Consider the following 24,783-nt stretch of genomic DNA (forward strand, 5'->3'; position numbering starts at 1 on the left):
TCACCTGTGTACAGACCTTATCTCTCCTCTCACCTGTGCACAGACCTTATCCCTCCTCTCACCTGTCTACAGATCTTATCTCTCCTCTCACCTGTGTACAGACCTTATCACTCTTCTCACCTGTGTACAGACCTTATCTCTCCTCTCACCTGTGTACAGACCTTATCTCTCCTCTCACCTGTGTACAGACCTTATCTCTCCTCTCACCTGTGTACAGACCTTATCTCTCCTCTCACCTGTGTACAGACCTTATCCCTCCTCTCACCTGTGTACAGACCTTATCTCTCCTCTCACCTGTGTACAGACCTTATCTCTCCTCTCACCTGTGTACAGACCTTATCACTCTTCTCACCTGTGTACAGATCTTATCTCTCCTCTCACCTGTGTACAGACCTTATCACTCTTCTCACCTGTGTACAGACCTTATCTCTCCTCTCCCCTGTGTACAGATCTTATCTCTCCTCTCACCTGTGTACAGACCTTATCTCTCCTCTCACCTGTGTACAGACCTTATCTCTCCTCTCACCTGTGTACAGACCTTATCTCTCCTCTCACCTGTGTACAGACCTTCTATCTCCTCTCACCTGTGTACAGACCTTCTATCTCCTCTCACCTGTGTACAGACCTTATCTCTCCTCTCACCTGTGTACAGACCTTATCTCTCCTCTCCCCTGTGTACAGATCTTATCCCTCCTCTCACCTGTGTACAGATCTTATCTCTCCTCTCACCTGTGTACAGACCTTATCTCTCCTCTCACCTGTGCACAGACCTTATCTCTCCTCTCACCTGTGTACAGACCTTATCTCTCCTCTCACCTGTGTACAGATCTTATCTCTCCTCTCACCTGTGTACAGATCTTATCCCTCCTCTCACCTGTGTACAGACCTTATCTCTCCTCTCACCTGTGTACAGACCTTATCTCTCCTCTCCCCTGTGTACAGGCCTTATCCCTCCTCTCACCTGTGTACAGACCTTATCTCTCCTCTCACCTGTGTACAGATCTTATCACTCTTCTCACCTGTGTACAGATCTTATCCCTCCTCTCACCTGTGTACAGATCTTATCTCTCCTCTCCCCTGTGTACAGACCTTATGTCTCTTCTCCCCTGTGTACAGACCTTATCTCTCCTCTCACCTGTGTACAGACCTTATCTCTCCTTTCACCTGTGTACAGACCTTATCTCTCCTCTCACCTGTGTACAGACCTTATCTCTCCTCTCACCTGTGTACAGACCTTATCTCTCCTCTCACCTGTGTACAGATCTTATCACTCTTCTCACCTGTGTACAGACCTTATCTCTCCTCTCACCTGTGTACAGACCTTATCTCTCCTCTCACCTGTGTACAGATCTTATCTCTCTTCTCACCTGTGTACAGATCTTATCTCTCTTCTCACCTGTGTACAGACCTTATCTCTCCTCTCACCTGTGTACAGATCTTATCTCTCATCTCACCTGTGTACAGACCTTATCTCTCCTCTCACCTGTGTACAGATCTTATCTCTCTTCTCACCTGTGTACAGACCTTATCTCTCCTCTCACCTGTGTACAGATCTTATCTCTCATCTCACCTGTGTACAGACCTTATCTCTCCTCTCACCTGTGTACAGATCTTATCACTCTTCTCACCTGTGTACAGACCTTATCTCTCCTCTCACCTGTGTACAGACCTTATCTCTCCTCTCACCTGTGTACAGATCTTATCTCTCTTCTCACCTGTGTACAGACCTTATCTCTCCTCTCACCTGTGTACAGATCTTATCTCTCTTCTCACCTGTGTACAGATCTTATCACTCTTCTCACCTGTGTACAGATCTTATCCCTCCTCTCACCTGTGTACAGACCTTATCTCTCCTCTCCCCTCTGTACGAGCCCTGATCTCCCGTCTCACCTGTGTACCGGGCCTTGAAGGACTCGATGTAACAGGCGGCGTCCTCCTCCTCTATCCCCATTTGTTCGCCCAGGGATTTTGCCCCCATTCCATAGATGATTCCATAACAAATCTAAGGATGAAGAGAATCAGCAATATACAGAGTGTAATAATAAATCGTGCCACTTGCGCAGTCTCACAGCCGCACCGCGCCCGAAAGTGAACGTCCTTGTTCGTATCCACAGGCTGAACACCTGATCTTAACTCGTCCTGCTCGCAGCTGTGTGTTTGCTACAATGTATCTGAGCTCTAAACCTGGACAGGACTCACTTAGCTCACTGTGGATTATCAACACTGATACACTGTAACAAACCCTCAGCTGTTCTATACCCTGTATTTACCATACGTGGTTGGAGTGGGTCACCTGTTTGGCATGCTGCCTCATACTGTCCGTCACAGCGTCCGGCTCCATCATCTTCCACTCGGCTGCGATGCTCCTGAAGACGTCTGAGCCGCTGTTCAGCACCTGGATAAGGCGACGATCGCGGGATAAGTGGGCGAGGATCCGCAGCTCCAGCTGAGAGTAATCTGCGGCCAGGATCAGCCCCCCTGCGGGGAAGAGGTGACACAGAGAGTGAGGGCCGGACCCCTGACTTCATCCCCTAGTACAGACATCAAAACAATTACCTGCAAATGGGACGAAGGCGTGCCGCATGCTCACCGAAAAAGACATCCCCTTCTCCAGCGGGATCTGCTCCACCGGCACCACCGCCCTGTGAAGGGTCTTCTTACCCCTGAAACCACAGAACAATGTCCAGAGGGGTCACATGACCCGAGTACACAGCCGCCCAACCAATAATCATCACCCTAGTCATTTACCGCTGCTTGGAGAAGACGGTGGAGGCGGCGGCCTGTGATGGCGGGCTCTCTCCAACCAGACGCGGCATCTCGATCTCAAAGTCCTTGGGCACATTCTGGATATTGGGCTCAGTAAAGCTCACCCTGCCTGGAGAGAGGGGAACATGACATGTAGTGCCAGGGAGGATGGACCCGCACCCCCCCCCCCCGGCCTCTATACTACCCCCGGCCTCTCTACCACCCCCGGCCTCTCTACCACCCCAGGCCTCTCTACCACCCCCGGCCTCTCTACCACCCCCGGCCTCTCTACTACCCCCGGCCTCTCTACTACCCCCGGCCTCTCTACCACCCCCGGCCTCTCTACCACCCCCGGCCTCTCTACCACCCCCGGCCTCTCTACCACCCCCGGCCTCTCTACCACCCCCGGCCTCTCTACCATCCCCGGCCTCTCTACCATCCCCGGCCTCTCTACCACCCCCGGCCTCTCTACCACCCCCGGCCTCTCTACCACCCCCGGCCTCTCTACCACCCCCGGCCTCTCTACCACCCCCGGCCTCTCTACTACCCCCGGCCTCTCTACTACCCCCGGTCTCTCTACTATCCCCGGCCTCTCTACTACCCCCGGCCTCTCTACCACCCCCGGCCTCTCTACCACCCCCGGCCTCTCTACTACCCCCGGCCTCTCTACTACCCCCGGCCTCTCTACCACCCCCGGCCTCTCTACCACCCCCGGCCTCTCTACCACCCCCGGCCTCTCTACCACCCCCGGCCTCTCTACCACCCCCGGCCTCTCTACTACCCCCGGCCTCTCTACTACCCCCAGCCTCTCTACCACCCCCAGCCTCTCCACTATCACCACCACCACCCCCAGCCTCTCCACTACCCCCGGCCTCTCTACCACCCCCGGCCTCTCCACTATCACCACCACCCCCGGCCTCTCCCCTATCACCACCACCCCCGGCCACTCCCCTATCACCACCACCCCCGGCCACTCCCCTATCACCACCACCCCCGGCCTCTCCCCTATCACCACCACCCCCGGTCTCTCCACTATCACCACCACCCCCGGCCTCTCCACTATCACCACCACCCCCGGCCTCTCCACTATCACCACCACCCCCGGCCTCTCCACTATCACCATCACCCCCGGCCTCTCCACTATCACCACCACCCCCGGCCTCTCCACTATCACCATCACCCCCGGCCTCTCCACTATCACCACCACCCCCGGCCTCTCCACTATCACCACCACCCCCGGCCTCTCCACTATCACCACCACCCCCGGCCTCTCCACTATTACCACCACCCCCGGCCTCTCCACTATCACCATCACCCCTGGCCTCTCCACTATCACTACCCCCGGCCTCTCCACTATCACCACCACCCCTGGCCTCTCCACTATCACTACCCCCGGCCTCTCCCCTATCACCACCACCCCTGGCCTCTTCCCTATCACCACCACCCCCGGCCTCTCCACCATCACCACTACCCCGGCCTCTCCACTAAAACCAATTACCCTCAGTCCTCTCCACCACCACAAGCACTGCCCCTGGCCTCTCCACCACCATCACCGCTGCCCCTGGCCTCTCCATAAACATCATCACCGCTGTCCACGGCCTCTCCACCACCATCACCGCTGCAAGATCACTGGGGGGGGGATTCAGAGTGGGTGGTCTTACCTGTGGCGGTGTGAGTCTGGGACACAGGGTAGATCCGCTCCATGTTCAGGTGATGGCAGAAGGTCTTCTCGCGCTGCAGTGAGTACACCACCTTGGTCATGGCATTGGTGATTCTCTTCCATTCCAGGATCAGTCCCGGCAGCGGGTGCAGAGGCTTCAACTTCTCTAAAACGTCCTGGAAAAAGGGACGATTACTGCCCAGCCGAGACCTTGGGGCCAGGGGCCACTCAGGAGGGTTACCATGGATGGAGAGGATGATGAGGGTGATATCTGGGGTAATCATGGATGGAGGGGATGATGAGGGTGATATCTGGGGTAATCATGGATGGAGGGGATGATGTGGGTGATACCTGGGGTAACCATGGATGGAGGGGATGATGAGGGTGATACCTGGGGTAACCATGGATGGAGGGGATGATGAGGGTGATACCTGGGGTAATCATGGATGGAGGGGATGATGAGAGTGATATCTGGGGTAATCATGGATGGAGGGGATGATGAGGGTGATATCTGGGGTAACCATGGATGGAGGGGATGATGAGGGTGATATGTGGGGTAACCATGGATGGAGAGGATGATGAGGGTGATACCTGGGGTAATCATGGATGGAGGGGATGATGAGGGTGATACCTGGGGTAATCATGGATGGAGGGGATGATGAGGGTTATATCTGGGGTAATCATGGATGGAGAGGATGATGAGGGTGATATCTGGGGTAATCATGGATGGAGGGGATGATGAGGGTGATATCTGGAGTAACCATGGATGGAGGGGATGATGAGGGTGATATGTGGGGTAACCATGGATGGAGAGAATGATGAGGGTGATATCTGGGGTAATCATGGATGGAGGGGATGATGAGGGTGATATCTGGGGTAATCATGGATGGAGGGGATGATGAGGGTGATATCTGGAGTAACCATGGATGGAGGGGATGATGAGGGTGATATCTGGGGTAACCATGGATGGAGGGGATGATGAGGGTGATATGTGGGGTAACCATGGATGGAGGGGATGATGAGGGTGATATCTGGGGTAATCATGGATGGAGGGGATGATGTGGGTGATATCTGGGGTAATCATGGATGGAGGGGATGATGAGGGTGATACCTGGGGTAACCATGGATGGAGGGGATGATGAGGGTGATATCTGGGGTAATCATGGATGGAGGGGATGATGAGGGTGATATCTGGGGTAACCATGGATGGAGGGGATGATGAAGGTGATATGTGGGGTAACCATGGATGGAGAGGATGATGAGGGTGATATGTGGGGTAACCATGGATGGAGAGAATGATGAGGGTGATATCTGGGGTAATCATGGATGGAGGGGATGATGAGGGTGATATCTGGGGTAATCATGGATGGAGGGGATGATGAGGGTGATATCTGGAGTAACCATGGATGGAGGGGATGATGAGGGTGATATCTGGGGTAACCATGGATGGAGGGGATGATGAGGGTGATATGTGGGGTAACCATGGATGGAGAGAATGATGAGGGTGATATCTGGGGTAATCATGGATGGAGGGGATGATGTGGGTGATATCTGGGGTAATCATGGATGGAGGGGATGATGAGGGTGATACCTGGGGTAACCATGGATGGAGGGGATGATGAGGGTGATATCTGGGGTAATCATGGATGGAGGGGATGATGAGGGTGATACCTGGGGTAATCATGGATGGAGGGGATGATGTGGGTGATATGTGGGGTAACCATGGATGGAGAGGATGATGAGGGTGATATCTGGGGTAATCATGGATGGAGGGGATGATGAGGGTGATACCTGGGGTAATCATGGATGGAGGGGATGATGAGGGTGATATCTGGGGTAATCATGGATGGAGAGGATGATGAGGGTGATATCTGGGGTAACCATGGATGGAGGGGATGATGAGGGTGATATGTGGGGTAACCATGGATGGAGAGGATGATGAGGGTGATATCTGGGGTAATCATGGATGGAGGGGATGATGAGGGTGATACCTGGGGTAATCATGGATGGAGGGGATGATGAGGGTGATATCTGGGGTAATCATGGATGGAGGGGATGATGAGGGTGATATGTGGGGTAACCATGGATGGAGAGGATGATGAGGGTGATATCTGGGGTAATCATGGATGGAGGGGATGATGAGGGTGATACCTGGGGTAACCATGGATGGAGGGGATGATGAGGGTGATATCTGGGGTAATCATGGATGGAGGGGATGATGAGGGTGATACCTGGGGTAACCATGGATGGAGGGGATGATGAGGGTGATATCTGGGGTAACCATGGATGGAGGGGATGATGAGGGTGATATCTGGGGTAATCATGGATGGAGGGGATGATGAGGGTGATATCTGGGGTAATCGTGGATGGAGAGGATGATGAGGGTGATACCTGGGGTAACCGTGGATGGAGAGGATGATGAGGGTGATATCTGGGGTAACCGTGGATGGAGGGGATGATGAGGGTGATATCTGGGGTAATCATGTAAGGAGGGGATGATGAGGGTGATATCTGGGTAATCATGGATGGAGGGGATGATGAGGGTGATATCTGGGATAACTATGGATGGAGGGGATGATGAGGGTGATATCTGGGTAATCATGGATGGAGGGGATGATGAGAGTGATATCTGGGGTAATCATGGATGGAGGGGATGATGAGGGTGATACCTGGGGTAATCATGGATGGAGGGGATGATGAGGGTGATATCTGGGATAACTATGGATGGAGGGGATGATGAGGGTGATATCTGGGTAATCATGGATGGAGGGGATGATGAGAGTGATATCTGGGGTAATCATGGATGGAGGGGATGATGAGGGTGATATCTGGGGTAATCATGGATGGAGAGGATGATGAGGGTGATATCTGGGGTAATCATGGATGGAGAGGATGATGAGGGTTATATCTGGGGTAATCATGGATGGAGAGGATGATGAGGGTGATATCTGGGGTAATCATGGATGGAGGGGATGATGAGGGTGATATCTGGGGTAATCATGGATGGAGGGGATGATGAGGGTGATATCTGGGGTAATCATGGATGTAGGGGATGATGAGGGTGATATCTGGGGTAATCATGGATGGAGGGGATGATGAGGGTGATATCTGGGGTAATCATGGATGGAGGGGATGATGAGGGTGATATCTGGGGTAATCATGGATGGAGGGGATGATGAGGGTGATACCTGGGGTAATCATGGATGGAGGGGATGATGAGGGTGATATCTGGGGTAATCATGGATGGAGGGGATGATGAGGGTGATATCTGGGGTAATCATGGATGAAGGGGAAGATGAGGGTGATATCTGGGGTAACCATGGATGGAGGGGATGATGAGGGTGATATCTGGGATAACTATGGATGGAGGGGATGATGAGGGTGATACCTGGGGTAATCGTGGATGGAGGGGATGATGAGGGTGATATCTGGGGTAATCATGAATGGAGGGGATGATGAGAGTGATACCTGGGGTAACCGTGGATGGAGAGGATGATGAGGGTGATATCTGGGGTAATCATGGATGGAGAGGATGATGAGGGTGATATCTGGGGTAATCATGTATGGAGAGGATGATGAGGGTGATACCTGGGGTAACCATGGATGGAGGGGATGATGAGGGTGATATCTGGGGTAATCATGGATGGAGTGGATGATGAGAGTGATACCTGGGGTAACCATGGATGGAGAGGATGATGAGGGTGATATCTGGGGTAATCATGGATGGAGGGGATGATGAGGGTGATATCTGGGGTAACCATGGATGGAAAGGATGATGAGGGTGATATCTGGGGTAATCATGTATGGAGAGGATGATGAGGGTGATATCCGGGGTAATCATGGATGGAGGGGATGATGAGGGTGATATCTGGGGTAACCATGGATGGAGAGGATGATGAGGGTGATACCTGGGGTAACCATGGATGGAGGGGATGATGAGGGTGATACCTGGGGTAACTGTGGATGGAGGGGATGATGAGGGTGATACCTGGGGTAATCGTGGATGGAGAGGATGATGAGGGTGATATCTGGGGTAATCATGGATGGAGAGGATGATGAGGGTGATATCTGGGGTAATCATGGATGGAGGGGATGATGAGGGTGATATCTGGGGTAATCATGGATGGAGGGGATGATGAGGGTGATATCTGGGGTAATCATGGATGGAGGGGATGATGAGGGTGATATCTGGGGTAATCATGGATGGAGGGGATGATGAGGGTTATATCTGGGGTAATCATGGATGGAGGGGATAATGAGGGTGATATCTGGGGTAACCATGGATGGAGAGGATGATGAGGGTGATACCTGGGGTAATCATGTATGGAGGGGATGATGAGGGTGATATCTGGGGTAATCATGGATGGAGAGGATGATGAGGGTGATATCTGGGGTAATCATGGATGGAGGGGATGATGAGAGTGATACCTGGGGTAACCATGGATGGAGAGGATGATGAGGGTGATACCTGGGGTAACCATGGATGGAGGGGATGATGAGGGTGATACCTGGGGTAACCATGGATGGAGAGGATGATGAGGGTGATATCTGGGGTAATCATGGATGGAGAGGATGATGAGGGTGATACCTGGGGTAACTATGGATGGAGGGGATGATGAGGGTGATACCTGGGGTAACCATGGATGGAGAGGATGATGAGGGTGATACCTGGGGTAACCATGGATGGAGAGGATGATGAGGGTGATATCTGGGGTAATCATGGATGGAGGGGATGATGAGGGTGATATCTGGGGTAATCATGGATGGAGGGGATGATGAGGGTGATATCTGGGGTAATCATGGATGGAGAGGATGATGAGGGTGATACCTGGGGTAATCATGGATGGAGGGGATGATGAGGGTGATATCTGGGGTAACCATGGATGGAGGGGATGATGAGGGTGATACCTGGGGTAATCATGGATGGAGGGGATGATGAGGGTGATATCTGGGGTAACCATGGATGGAGAGGATGATGAGGGTGATATCTGGGGTAATCATGGATGGAGGGGATGATGAGGGTGATATCAGGGGTAATCATGGATGGAGGGGATGATGAGGGTGATATCTGGGGTAATCATGGATGGAGAGGATGATGAGGGTGATACCTGGGGTAATCATGGATGGAGGGGATGATGAGGGTGATATCTGGGGTAATCATGGATGGAGGGGATGATGAGGGTGATACCTGGGGTAACCATGGATGGAGGGGATGATGAGGGTGATATCAGGGGTAATCATGGATGGAGGGGATGATGAGGGTGATACCTGGGGTAATCATGGATGGAGGGGATGATGAGGGTGATACCTGGGGTAACCATGGATGGAGGGGATGATGAGGGTGATATCTGGGGTAATCATGGATAGAGGGGATGATGAGGGTGATATCTGGGGTAATCATGGATGGAGGGGATGATGAGGGTGATATCTGGGGTAATCATGGATGGAGGGGATGATGAGGGTGATATGTGGGGTAATCATGGATGGAGAGGATGATGAGGGTGATATCTGGGATAACCATGGATGGAGGGGATGATGAGGGTGATATCTGGGGTAATCATGGATAGAGGGGATGATGAGGGTGATATCTGGGGTAACCATGGATGGAGGGGATGATGAGGGTGATATCTGGGGTAATCATGGATGGAGGGGATGATGAGGGTGATACCTGGGGTAATCATGGATGGAGGGGATGATGAGGGTGATACCTGGGGTAATCATGGATAGAGGGGATGATGAGGGTGATATCTGGGGTAATCATGGATGGAGGGGATGATGAGGGTGATATCTGGGGTAATCATGGATGGAGGGGATGATGAGGGTGATACCTGGGGTAATCATGGATGGAGGGGATGATGAGGGTGATACCTGGGGTAACCATGGATGGAGGGGATGATGAGGGTGATATCTGGGGTAATCATGGATAGAGGGGATGATGAGGGTGATATCTGGGGTAATCATGGATGGAGGGGATGATGAGGGTGATATCTGGGGTAATCATGGATGGAGAGGATGATGAGGGTGATATCTGGGGTAATCATGGATGGAGGGGATGATGAGGGTGATATCTGGGGTAACCATGGATGGAGGGGATGATGAGGGTGATATCTGGGGTAATCATGGATGGAGAGGATGATGAGGGTGATATCTGGGGTAATCATGGATGGAGGGGATGATGAGGGTGATATCTGGGGTAATCATGGATGGAGAGGATGATGAGGGTGATATCTGGGGTAATCATGGATGGAGGGGATGATGAGGGTGATACCTTTGTGGTGCTGAACTGTTTGCCGAGTCGCACTCTGTTCCCCTTCAGCGCTGGCCGCCGGGTGTACCCCAGAGACTTCTTGTTTCCCGGACCCCTCAGATCTCCATTCGGGGGAAGTTTAAGTTCAATGAACAGAACCTGACGGCCGAGAGAAAACCAAAATCAGAGACACGAGGACGTCCGGCACCGGCGCTGCTGAACCTTACATCACGTCCCCAGACACCCCCAGAACTACAGCGGGGCCTAGAGGGAAAGGTCTGCAGCAGGAGCATTAACAGCAGAATAGTGAGTGCAGCTCTGGAGGATAAGACATGATGTAACAGCAGAATAGTGAGTGCAGCTCTGGAGGATAAGACGTGATGTAACAGCAGAATAGTGAGTGCAGCTCTGAGGATAAGACATGATGTAACAGCAGAATAGTGAGTGCAGCTCTGGAGGATAAGACATGATGTAACAGCAGAATAGTGAGTGCAGCTCTGGAGGATAAGACATGATGTAACAGCAGAATAGTGAGTGCAGCTCTGGAGGATAAGACATGATGTAACAGCAGAATAGTGAGTGCAGCTCTGAGGATAAGACATGATGTAACAGCAGAATAGTGAGTGCAGCTCTGAGGATAAGACATGATGTAATAGCAGAATAGTGAGTGCAGCTCTGAGGATAAGACATGATGTAATAGCAGAATAGTGAGTGCAGCTCTGGAGGATAAGACATGATGTAACAGCAGAATAGTGAGTGCAGCTCTGGAGGATAAGACATGATGTAACAGGAGAATAGTGAGTGCAGCTCTGGAGGATAAGACATGATGTAATAGCAGAATAGTGAGTGCAGCTCTGGAGGATAAGACATGATGTAACAGCAGAATAGTGAGTGCAGCTCTGGAGGATAAGACATGATGTAACAGGAGAATAGTGAGTGCAGCTCTGAGGATAAGACATGATGTAACAGCAGAATAGTGAGTGCAGCTCTGGAGGATAAGACGTGATGTAACAGCAGAATAGTGAGTGCAGCTCTGAGGATAAGACATGATGTAACAGCAGAATAGTGAGTGCAGCTCTGGAGGATAAGACATGATGTAACAGCAGAATAGTGAGTGCAGCTCTGGAGGATAAGACATGATGTAACAGCAGAATAGTGAGTGCAGCTCTGGAGGATAAGACATGATGTAACAGCAGAATAGTGAGTGCAGCTCTGAGGATAAGACATGATGTAACAGCAGAATAGTGAGTGCAGCTCTGAGGATAAGACATGATGTAATAGCAGAATAGTGAGTGCAGCTCTGAGGATAAGACATGATGTAATAGCAGAATAGTGAGTGCAGCTCTGGAGGATAAGACATGATGTAACAGCAGAATAGTGAGTGCAGCTCTGGAGGATAAGACATGATGTAACAGGAGAATAGTGAGTGCAGCTCTGGAGGATAAGACATGATGTAATAGCAGAATAGTGAGTGCAGCTCTGGAGGATAATACATGATGTAACAGCAGAATAGTGAGGAAAGCTCTGGAGGATAAGACATGATGTAACAGCAGAATAGTGAGTGCAGCTCTGGAGATGACTGGAGATGATGTCATTTTGGATCGGTTATGTAGGTGTTACAGGTTATAATTCCCACCTGGGCCACGTCGTCGGGGCTGGTGAGGGAGAAGCTGTGCCCTGCGAGCTGGTACACCTGGGCCTCGAGCTCGTTCAGCTTGGCCTGCATGATGTGCTTCTGGGTCTCACACTCCTCAGTGCTGAAGCCGATGCCATTCAGCTCCAGCAGCGCCAGGCAGTAGTGTGATGGCATCTCCACCCTGCTGAAGACCCCTGCAGGACAGAGCAGACACCATTACAGCCCGCCCTCCGCCATACTGCCCTCCGCCATACCCACCCTCCCAATACCCAACCTCTGCCATACCCACCCTCTGCTATACCCATCCTCCCCGCTCTCCCCCATACCCACCCTCTGCTATACCCATCCTCCCCGCTCTCCCCCATACCCACCCTCTGCTATACCCATCCTCCCCGCTCTCCCCCATACCCACCCTCTGCTATACCCATCCTCCCCGCTCTCCCCCATACCCACCCTCTGCTATACCCGTCTTCCCCGCTCTCCCCCATACCCGCTCTCCCCCATACCCGCCCACCCCATACCCACCCTCTGCTATACCCGTCCTCCCCGCTCTCCCCCATACCCACCCTCTTCTATACCCGTCCTCCCCGCTCTCCCCCATACCCACCCTCTGCTATACCCATCCTCCCCGCTCTCCCCCCATACCCACCCTCTGCTATACCCATCCTCCCCGCTCTCCCCCATACCCACCCTCTGCTATACCCGTCCTCCCCGCTCTCCCCCATACCCACCCTCTGCCATACCCGCCCACCCCATACCCACCCTCTGCTATACCCGTCCTCCCCGCTCTCCCCCATACCCACCCTCTGCTATACCTGTCCTCCCCGCTCTCCCCCCATACTGCCTTCGCTTATCATCTCCCACCTCACCCGCCCCCGCTTACCATCTCCCACCTCACCCGCCCCCGCTTACCATCTCTCACCTCACCCGCCCTCGCTTACCATCTCCCACCTCACCCGCTTATCATCTCCCACCTCACCCGCCCCCGCTTATCATCTCCCACCTCACCCGCCCTCGCTTATCATCTCCCACCTCACCCGCCCTCGCTTATCATCTCCCACCTCACCCGCCCTCGCTTACCATCTCCCACTTCACCCGCCCCCGCTTACCATCTCCCACCTCACCCGCCCTCGCTTACCATCTCCCACCTCACCCGCCCTCGCTTACCATCTCCCACCTCACCCGCCCTCGCTTACCATCTCCCACCTCACCCGCCCTCGCTTACCATCTCCCACCTCACCCGCCCTCGCTTACCATCTCCCACCTCACCCGCCCTCGCTTATCATCTCCCACCTCACCCGCCCTCGCTTATCATCTCCCACCTCACCCGCCCCCGCTTACCATCTCCCACCTCACCCGCCCCCGCTTACCATCTCCCACCTCACCCGCCCCCGCTTACCATCTCCCACCTCACCCGCCCCCGCTTACCATCTCCCACCTCACCCGCCCCCGCTTACCATCTCCCACCTCACCCGCCCCCGCTTACCATCTCCCACCTCACCCGCCCCCGCTTACCATCTCCCACCTCACCCGCTTACCATCTCCCACCTCACCCGCCCTCGCTTACCATCTCCCACCTCACCCGCTTACCATCTACCACCTCACCCGCCCTCGCTTACCATCTCCCACCTCACCCGCCCACCATCTCCCACCTCACCCGCCCTCGCTTATCTCCCACCTCACCCGCCCCCGCTTACCATCTCCCACCTCACCCGCCCCCGCTTACCATCTCCCACCTCACCCGCCCCCGCTTACCATCTCCCACCTCACCCGCCCCCGCTTACCATCTCCCACCTCACCCGCCCTCGCTTACCATCTCCCACCTCACCCGCCCTCGCTTACCATCTCCCACCTCATCCGCTTACCATCTCCCACCTCACCCGCCCTCGCTTACCATCTCCCACCTCACCCGTCCCCGCTTACCATCTCCCACCTCACCCGTCCCCGCTTACCATCTCCCACCTCACCCGTCCCCGCTTACCATCTCCAACTTCACCCGCTTACCATCTCTCACCTCACCCGCCCTCACTTACCATCTCCCACCTCACCCGTCCCCGCTTACCATCTCCCACCTCACCCGCCCTCGCTTACCATCTCCCACCTCACCGGCCCTCGCTTACCATCTCCCACCTCACCCGCCCTCGCTTACCATCTCCCACCTCACCCGTCCCCGCTTACCATCTCCCACCTCACCCGCTGACCATCTCCCACCTCACCCGTCCCCCGCTTACCATCTCCCACCTCACCCGTCCCCGCTTACCATCTCCCACTTCATCCGCTTACCATCTCTCACCTCACCCGCCCTCGCTTATCATCTCCCACCTCACCCGTCCCCGCTTACCATCTCCCACCTCACCCGTCCCGCTTACCATCTCCCACCTCACCCGCCGCCGCTTACCATCTCCCACCTCACCCGCCCCCGCTTACCATCTCCCACCTCACCCGCTTACCATCTCCCACCTCACCCGTCCCCGCTTACCATCTCCCACCTCACCCGCCCTCGCTTACCATCTCCCACCTCACCCGCCCCCGCTTACCATCTCCCACCTCACCCACCCTCGGTTATCATCTCCCACCTCACCCGCCCTCGCTTACCATCTCTCACCTCACCCGCTTACCATCTCCCACCTCACCCGCTCTCGCTTACCATCTCCCATCTCCCACCTCACCCGCCGCCGCTTACCATCTCCCACCTCACCCGCCCCCGCTTACCTTCTCCCACCTCACCCGTCCCCGCTTACCATCTCACACCTTACCCGCTTACCATCTCCCACCTCACCCGCCCTCGCTTACCATCTCCCACCTCACCCTCCCTCGCTTACCATCTCCCACCTCACCCGCTTACCATCTCCCACCTCACCCGCTCTCGCTTACCATCTCCCATCTCCCACCTCACCCGCCCCCGCTTACCTTCTCCCACCTCACCCGTCCCCGCTTACCATCTCACACCTTACCCGCTTACCATCTCCCACCTCACCCGCCCTCGCTTACCATCTCCCACCTCACCCGCTTACCATCTCCCACCTCACCCGCCCTCGCTTACCATCTCCCACCTCACCCGTCCCCGCTTACCATCTCCCACCTCACCCGTCCCCGCTTACCATCTCCCACCTAACCCGTCCCCGCTTACCATCTCCCACCTCACCCGTCCCCGCTTACCATCTCCCACCTCACCCGTCCCGCTTACCATCTCCCACCTCACCCGTCCCCGCTTACCATCTCCCACCTCACCCGTCCCCGCTTACCATCTCCCACCTCACCCGTCCCCGCTTACCATCTCCCACCTCACCCGTCCCCGCTTACCATCTCCCACCTCACCCGTCCCCGCTTACCATCTCCCACCTCATCGTCCCGCTTACCATCTCCCACCTCACCCGTCCCCGCTTACCATCTCCCACCTCACCCGCCCTCGCTTACCATCTCCCACCTCACCCGCCCTCGCTTACCATCTCCCACCTCACCGGCCCTCGCTTACCATCTCCCACCTCACCCGCCCTCGCTTACCATCTCCCACCTCACCCGCCCTCGCTTACCATCTCCCACCTCACCCGCCCTCGCTTACCATCTCCCACCTCACCCGCCCTCGCTTACCATCTCCCACCTCACCCGTCCCCGCTTACCATCTCCCACCTCACCCGTCCCCGCTTACCATCTCCCACCTCACCCGTCCCCGCTTACCATCTCCCACCTCATCGTCCCGCTTACCATCTCCCACCTCACCCGTCCCCGCTTACCATCTTCCACCTCACCCGCCCTCGCTTACCATCTCCCACCTCACCCGTCCCCGCTTACCATCTCCCACCTCACCCGCCCTCGCTTACCATCTCCCACCTCACCGGCCCTCGCTTACCATCTCCCACCTCACCCGCCCTCGCTTACCATCTCCCACCTCACCCGCCCTCGCTTACCATCTCCCACCTCACCCGCTTACCATCTCCCACCTCACCCGCCCTCGCTTACCATCTCCCACCTCACCTGCCCTCGCTTACCATCTCCCACCTCACCCACTTACCATCTCCCACCTCACCCGCCCTCGCTTACCATCTCCCACCTCACCCGTCCCCGCTTACCATCTCCCACCTCACCCGCTTACCATCTCCCACCTCACCCGCTTACCATCTCCCACCTCACCCGCCCTCGCTTACCATCTCCCACCTCACCCGCCCTCGCTTACCATCTCCCACCTCACCCGCTTACCATCTCCCACCTCACCCGCCCTCGCTTACCATCTCCCACCTCACCCGCCCTCGCTTACCATCTCCCACCTCACCCGCCCTCGCTTACCATCTCCCACCTCACCCGCCCTCGCTTACCATCTCCCACCTCACCCGTCCCCGCTTACCATCTCCCACCTCATCGTCCCGCTTACCATCTCCCACATCACCCGTCCCCGCTTACCATCTCCCACCTCACCCGCCCTCGCTTACCATCTCCCACCTCACCCGCCCCCGCTTACCATCTCCCACCTCACCCGCCCCCGCTTACCATCTCCCACCTCACCCGCCCCCGCTTACCATCTCCCACCTCACCCGCCCCCGCTTACCATCTCCCACCTCACCCGTCTCCGCTTACCATCTCCCACCTCACCCGTCCCCGCTTACCATCTCCCACCTCACCCGCCCTCGCTTACCATCTCCCACCTCACCCGCCCCCGCTTACCATCTCCCACCTCACCCGTCCCCGCTTACCATCTCCCACCTCACCCGCCCCCGCTTACCATCTCCCACCTCACCCGTCCCCGCTTACCATCTCACACCTTACCCGCCCCCGCTTACCATCTCCCACCTCACCCGCCCCCGCTTACCATCTCCCACCTCACCCGTCCCCGCTTACCATCTCCCACCTCACCAGTCCCCGCTTACCATCTCCCACCTCACCCCCCCTCGCTTACCATCTCCCACCTCACCCGTCCCGCTTACTATCTCCCACCTCACCCGTCCCCGCTTACCATCTCCAACCTCACCCGCCCCCGCTTACCATCTCCCACCTCACCCGCCCCCGCTTACCATCTTCCCACCTTACCCGTCCCCGCTTACCATCTCCCACCTCACCCGCCCCCGCTTGCCATCTTCCCACCTTACCCGTCCCCGCTTACCATCTCCCACCTCCGCTAACCATCTCCCACCTTACCCGCCCCCGCTTACCATCTCCCACCTCACCTGTCCCCGCTTACCATCTCCCACCTCACACGTCCGGCTTACCATCTCCCACCTCACCCGTCCCCGCTTACCATCTCCCACCTCACCCGTCCCGCTTACCATCTCCCACCTCACCCGTCCCGCTTACCATCTCCCACCTTACCCGCCCCCGCTTACCATCTCCCACCTTATCCGTCCCCGCTTACCATCTCCCACCTCACCCGTCCCCGCTTACCATCTCCCACCTCACCCGTCCCCGTTTCCCATCTACCATCTCCCACTTCACCCGTCCCGCTTACCATCTCCCCCCTTACCGTGCAGGTTCTCCTTCTCCAGTACGTGGTATAATGTGCTCATGACGCTGAAGACCAAGACAGACTCTATGGCGGCACGGTAACGTCCGGACTGGTCACTAATGGCACTGAGGCCCAGGCTCTGCACCCCCTGACCACTACTTATCCCATCCAGTAGGGGGAGCTCTTGTGGGAGGAAGTTTGTCACCATGTTGTGAAGCGTTCGCTCCTTGGAGCTCGGATCCAATAACCAGCAGGCGACCTGCAAGACGAGACCAAGATGTCACTTACACATATAGGGACCCCAAAAAACCACATGACTGATCTCAGGGAGGGCCACACAGAAACACCTTCATTTCACCATCTTGGAGTATCGTTATATTAGGTCTTTTCCTCCAGTCACTTCAAAAGCTGCACTCACTATTCTGCTGTTACATCATGTCTTATCCTCCAGAGCTGCACTCACTATTCTGCTGTTACATCATGTCTTATCCTCCAGAGCTGCACTCACTATTCTGCTGTTACATCATGTCTTATCCTCCAGAGCTGCACTCACTATTCTGCTGTTACATCATGTCTTATCCACCAGAGCTGCACTCACTATTCTGCTGTTACATCATGTCTTATCCTCCAGAGCTGCACTCACTATTCTGCTGTTACATCATGTCTTATCCACCAGAGCTGCACTCACTATTCTGCTGTTACATCATGTCTTATCCTCCACAGCTGCACTCACTATTCTGCTGTTACATCATGTCTTATCCTCCAGAGCTGCACTCACTATTCTGCTGTTACATCATGTCTTATCCTCCAGAGCTGCACTCACTATTCTGCTGTTACATCATGTCTTATCCTCCAGAGCTGCACTCACTATTCTGCTGTTACATCATGTCTTATCCACCAGAGCTGCACTCACTATTCTGCTGTTACATCATGTCTTATCCTCCAGAGCTGCACTCACTATTCTGCTGTTACATCATGTCTTATCCACCAGAGCTGCACTCACTATTCTGCTGTTATATCATGTCTTATCCTCCAGAGCTGCACTCACTATTCTGCTGTTACATCATGTCTTATCCTCCAGAGCTGCACTCACTATTCTGCTGTTACATCATGTCTTATCCTCCACAGCTGCACTCACTATTCTGCTGTTACATCATGTCTTATCCTCCAGAGCTGCACTCACTATTCTGCTGTTACATCATGTCTTATCCTCCAGAGCTGCACTCACTATTCTGCTGTTACATCATGTCTTATCCTCCAGAGCTGCACTCACTATTCTGCTGTTACATCATATCTTATCCACCAGAGCTGCACTCACTATTCTGCTGTTACATCATGTCTTATCCTCCAGAGCTGCACTCACTATTCTGCTGTTACATCATGTCTTATCCTCCAGAGCTGCACTCACTATTCTGCTGTTACATCATGTCTTATCCACCAGAGCTGCACTCACTATTCTGCTGGTTTCCAGAGAGCATTGCATTGTGGGAGTTCAGGACAGTTATGTTTTTGTTCAGATGGAGGGTCACATGACTGACAGGACGGCAGAGTTAAGCGGTTTCTGTGGGTCTCCAGCAGGATTTTGGAAGCAGCTCTGGATCTATACCTCCATCTAGACATTACACCGCCATCTATGGAGACCACACCGCCCCCTCCATCTAGACATTACACCGCCATCTATGGAGACCACACCGCCCCCTCCATCTAGACATTACACCGCCATCTATGGAGACCACACCGCCCCCTCCATCTAGACATTACACCGCCATCTATGGAGACCACACCGCCCCCTCCATCTAGACATTACACCGCCATCTATGTAGACCACACCTCCCCCTCCATCTAGACATTACACCGCCATCTATGGAGACCACACCGCTCCCTCCATCTAGACATTACACTGCCATCTATGGACACCACACCACCCCCTCCATCTAGACATTACACCGCCATCTATGTACACCATACCACCCCCTCCATCTAGACATTACACCGCCATCTATGGACACCACACCGCCCCCTCCATCTAGACATTACACCGCCATCTATGGAGACCACACCGCCCCCTCCATCTAGACATTACACCGCCATCTATGGAGACCACACCGCCCCCTCCATCTAGACATTACACCGCCATCTATGGAGACCACACCGCCCCCTCCATCTAGACATTACACCGCCATCTATGTAGACCACACCTCCCCCTCCATCTAGACATTACACCGCCATCTATGGAGACCACACCGCCCCCTCCATCTAGACATTACACCGCCATCTATGGAGACCACACCGCCCCCTCCATCTAGACATTACACCGCCATCTATGTAGACCACACCTCCCCCTCCATCTAGACATTACACCGCCATCTATGGAGACCACACCGCCCCCTCCATCTAGACATTACACCGCCATCTATGGAGACCACACCGCCCCCTCCATATAGACATTACACCGCCATCTATGGAGACCACACCGCCCCCTCCATATAGACATTACACCGCCATCTATGGAGACCACACCGCCCCCTCCATCTAGACATTACACCGCCATCTATGGAGACCACACCGCCCCCTCCATATAGACATTACACCGCCATCTATGGAGACCACACCGCCCCCTCCATCTAGACATTACACCGCCATCTATGGAGACCACACCGCCCCCTCCATATAGACATTACACCGCCATCTATGGAGACCACACCGCCCCCTCCATCTAGACATTACACCGCCATCTATGGAGACCACACCGCCCCCTCCATATAGACATTACACCGCCATCTATGGACACCACACCACCCCCTCCATATAGACATTACACCGCCATCTATGGAGACCACACCGCTCCCTCCATCTAGACATTACACCGCCATCTATGGAGACCACACCGCCCCCTCCATATAGACATTACACCGCCATCTATGGAGACCACACCGCCCCCTCCATCTAGACATTACACCGCCATCTATGGAGACCACACTGCCCCCTCCATCTAGACATTACACCGCCATCTATGTACACCACCCCCTCCATCTAGACATTACACCGCCATCTATGGACACCACACCTCTCCTTCCATCTAGACATTACACCGCCATCTATGTAGACCACACCGCCCCCTCCATCTAGACATTACACTGCCATCTATGTAGACCACACCGCCCCCTCCATCTAGACATTACACCGCCATCTATGGAGACCACACCGCTCCCTCCATCTAGACATTACACTGCCATCTATGGACACCACACCACCCCCTCCATCTAGACATTACACCGCCATCTATGTACACCATACCACCCCCTCCATCTAGACATTACACCGCCATCTATGGACACCACACCGCCCCCTCCATCTAGACATTACACCGCCATCTATGTACACCATACCACCCCCTCCATCTAGACATTACACCGCCATCTATGGACACCACACCGCTCCCTCCATCTAGACATTACACCGCCATCTATGTACACCATACCACCCTTTCCATCTAGACATTACACCGCCATCTATGGACACCACACCGCTCCCTCCATCTAGACATTACACCGCCATCTATGGACACCACACCGCTCCCTCCATCTAGACATTACACCGCCATCTATGGAGACCACACCGCCCCCTCCATCTAGACATTACACCGCCATCTATGGAGACCACACCGCCCCCTCCATCTAGACATTACACCACCATCTATTGAGACCAAACCGCCCCTCCATCTAGACATTACACCGCCATCTATGGACACCACACCGCCCCCTCCATCTAGACATTACACCGCCATCTATGGACACCACACCGCCCCCTCCATCTAGACATTACACCGCCATCTATGGAGACCACACCGCCCCCTCCATCTAGACATTACACCGCCATCTATGGAGACCACACCGCCCCCTCCATCTAGACATTACACCACCATCTATTGAGACCAAACCGCCCCTCCATCTAGACATTACACCGCCATCTATGGACACCACACCGCTCCCTCCATCTAGACATTACACTGCCATCTATGGAGACCACACCGCTCCCTCCATCTAGACATTACACCGCCATCTATGGAGACCACACCGCCCCCTCCATATAGACATTACACCGTCATCTATGGACACCACACCGCCCCCTCCGTCTCCAGACACCGCCCCCTCCGTCTCCAGACACCGCACCGCCCCCTCCGTCTCCAGACACCGCCCCCTCCATCTCCAGACACCGCCCCCTCCGTCTCCAGACACCGCCCCCTCCGTCTCCAGACACCGCCCCCTCCGTCTCCAGACACCACATCGCCCCCTCAGTCTCCAGACACCACATCGCGCCCTCAGTCTCCAGACACCGCCCCCTCCGTCTCCAGACACCGCCCCCTCCGTCTCCAGACACCGCCCCCTCCGTCTCCAGACGTCGCCCCCTACGTCTCCAGACGCCGCCCCCTACGTCTCGAGACACCGCCCCCTTTAGCACATTGGTGCCTGGAGACACGATGCAGGACACATTTACAGCACGGACATTGCAGATCTCTCACCTTTGGGTCCTGGAAGTTTCCATTGATGGCGGCTCCACAGCCTAGGACCAGCGCCTTGTACTGCTCAATGAAGTCATACATGACAACCTCCGGGGGGCGCATCTGCTGCACTGTGGACTGCAGATACCACAGCCGCTCCTTGACGGACAGGTTCTGGTCCAGAGGGGGAGGGGCCAGGCTGGAACTTATGTCTGGAAGTAGAGGACCCGGAGGGTTATTGGCCCCATAGTACAAGTATAAAATTATAGGGGGTATCCAAATAATATTAGGGCCCAGATTTACTACAACTGTCTTATCTGCCCATAGCAACCAATCACAGCTCAGCTCATAGCAACCAATCACAGCTCAGCTCAATCACCGCTTAGCCCATAGCAACCAATCACAGTTCAGCTCATAGCAACCCGTCACAGTTCAGCCCATAGCAACCAATCACAGTTCAGCTCATAGCAACCAATCACAGTTCAGCTCATAGCAACCAATCACAGCTCAGCTCAATCACCGCTTAGCCCATAGCAACCAATCACAGTTCAGCTCATATCAACCAATCACAGTTCAGCTCATAGCAACCAATTACAGCTCAGCTCATAGCAACCAATCACAGCTCAGCTCATAGCAACCAATCACAACTCAGCTCTATCACCGCTTAGCCCATAGCAACCAATCACAGCTCAGCTCATAGCAACCAATCACAGTTCAGCCCAAGGCAGCCAATCACAGTTCAGCCCATAGCAACCAATCACAGTTTAGCCCATATCAACCAATCACAGCTCAGCTCATAGCAACCAATCACAGCTCAGCTCATAGCAACCAATCACAGCTCAGCTCATAGCAACTACAGTTCAGCCCATAGCAACCAATCACAGCTCAGCTCATAGCAACCAATCCCAGCTTAGCACATAGCAACCAATCCCAGCTCAGCCCATAGCAACCAATCACAGCTCAGTTCAATCACAGCTCAGCTCAATCACAGCTCATAGCAACCAATCACAGCTCAGCCCATAGCAACCAATCACAGCTCAGCTCAAGGCAACCAATCACAGTTCAGCCGATAGCAACCAATTACAGCTCAGCTCACAGTAACCAATCACAGCTCAGCTCATAGCAACCAATCACAGCTCAGCTCAATCACAGCTCATAGCAACCAATCACAGCTCAGCTCATAGCAACCAATCACAGCTCAGCTCATAGCAACCACAGTTCAGCCCATAGCAACCAATCACAGCTCATAGCAACCAATCACAGCTCAGCTCATAGCAACCAATCACAGCTCAGCTCAATCACAGCTCATAGCAACCAATCACAGCTCAGCTCATAGCAACCAATCACAGCTCAGCTCAATCACAGCTCAGCTCATAGCAACCAATCACAGCTCAGCTCAATCACAGCTCATAGCAACCAATCACAGCTCAGCTCAATCACAGCTCATAGCAACCAATCACAGCTCAGCCCATAGCAACCAATCACAGCTCAGCTCAAGGCAACCAATCACAGTTCAGCCGATAGCAACCAATTACAGCTCAGCTCACAGTAACCAATCACAGCTCAGCTCATAGCAACCAATCACAGCTCAGCTCAATCACAGCTCATAGCAACCAATCACAGCTCAGCTCATAGCAACCAATCACAGCTCAGCTCATAGCAACCACAGTTCAGCCCATAGCAACCAATCACAGCTCATAGCAACCAATCACAGCTCAGCTCATAGCAACCAATCACAGCTCAGCTCAATCACAGCTCAGCTCATAGCAACCAATCACAGCTCAGCTCAATCACAGCTCATAGCAACCAATCACAGCTCAGCTCAATCACAGCTCATAGCAACCAATCATAGCTTAGCACATAGCAACCAATCACAGCTCAGCTCATAGCAACCAATCACAGCTCATAGCAACCAATCACAGCTCAGCTCATAGCAACCAATCACAGCTCAGCTCAATTACAGCTCATAGCAACCAATCACAGCTCAGCTCATATCAACCAATCACAGTTCAGCTCATGGCAACCAATTACAGCTTAGCCCATAGCAACCAATCACAGCTCATAGCAACCAATCACAGCTCACACATAGCAACCAATCACAGCTCAGCCCATAGTACCCAACCACGGTTTAACTCATAGCAACCAATGACCACCCAGCTCATAGCAACCAATCACAGCTCAGCCCATAGCAATCAATCACAGCTCAACTCATAGAAACCAATCAAAGCTCAGCTTTCATTTTACCACAGTAATCAACAATATGGCCGCCTGTCACATGACCATGTGATGCCAAAGGGTCCTTTATGCATTGGTACCTGACTGGTCCTGCTCTTGCTGTAGGGACAGGTAATAGACGTCCTTCCCGCCCCAGCACACAGCTAGGCCCACCAGCAGGATGTCGTCCCAGCCCAGGATGTGGAGGCCATCATCTTCCTTGGCTTGACCCTTTCCTGGTGACCGCACTAAGACATAAATATGATGGCAGGAGACGAGTTAGTGATGACCTCATCGGTGCCCACCGCGGATACCCCACCACTAGCTGATAGAATATTGTATAAGG

At 54.4% G+C, this 24,783-nt stretch overlaps 1 protein-coding gene across 1 annotated transcript in view; it reads right to left on the reverse strand.

Annotated features, from left to right (window-relative positions):
• POLQ (DNA polymerase theta) overlaps positions 1–24,783 on the reverse strand; it is a gene marked incomplete at its 3' end in the record, with an annotated part of 104,032 nt that overhangs the window by 24,182 nt on the left and 55,067 nt on the right. The window contains exons 17-26 of the mRNA XM_056552598.1: positions 24,539–24,685; positions 22,245–22,435; positions 17,741–17,981; positions 12,289–12,482; positions 10,674–10,811; positions 4,407–4,581; positions 2,749–2,875; positions 2,557–2,663; positions 2,294–2,478; positions 1,891–2,002 (exon numbers count right to left, since the gene is read on the reverse strand). Coding sequence (XP_056408573.1) covers positions 1,891–2,002; positions 2,294–2,478; positions 2,557–2,663; positions 2,749–2,875; positions 4,407–4,581; positions 10,674–10,811; positions 12,289–12,482; positions 17,741–17,981; positions 22,245–22,435; positions 24,539–24,685 — 1,617 coding nt within the window. The remainder of the gene's footprint in view (positions 1–1,890; positions 2,003–2,293; positions 2,479–2,556; positions 2,664–2,748; positions 2,876–4,406; positions 4,582–10,673; positions 10,812–12,288; positions 12,483–17,740; positions 17,982–22,244; positions 22,436–24,538; positions 24,686–24,783) is intronic.

This window comes from Hyla sarda, unplaced genomic scaffold (assembly GCF_029499605.1).
Source record: "Hyla sarda isolate aHylSar1 unplaced genomic scaffold, aHylSar1.hap1 scaffold_173, whole genome shotgun sequence".
Taxonomy (NCBI): Eukaryota; Metazoa; Chordata; class Amphibia; order Anura; family Hylidae; genus Hyla; species Hyla sarda.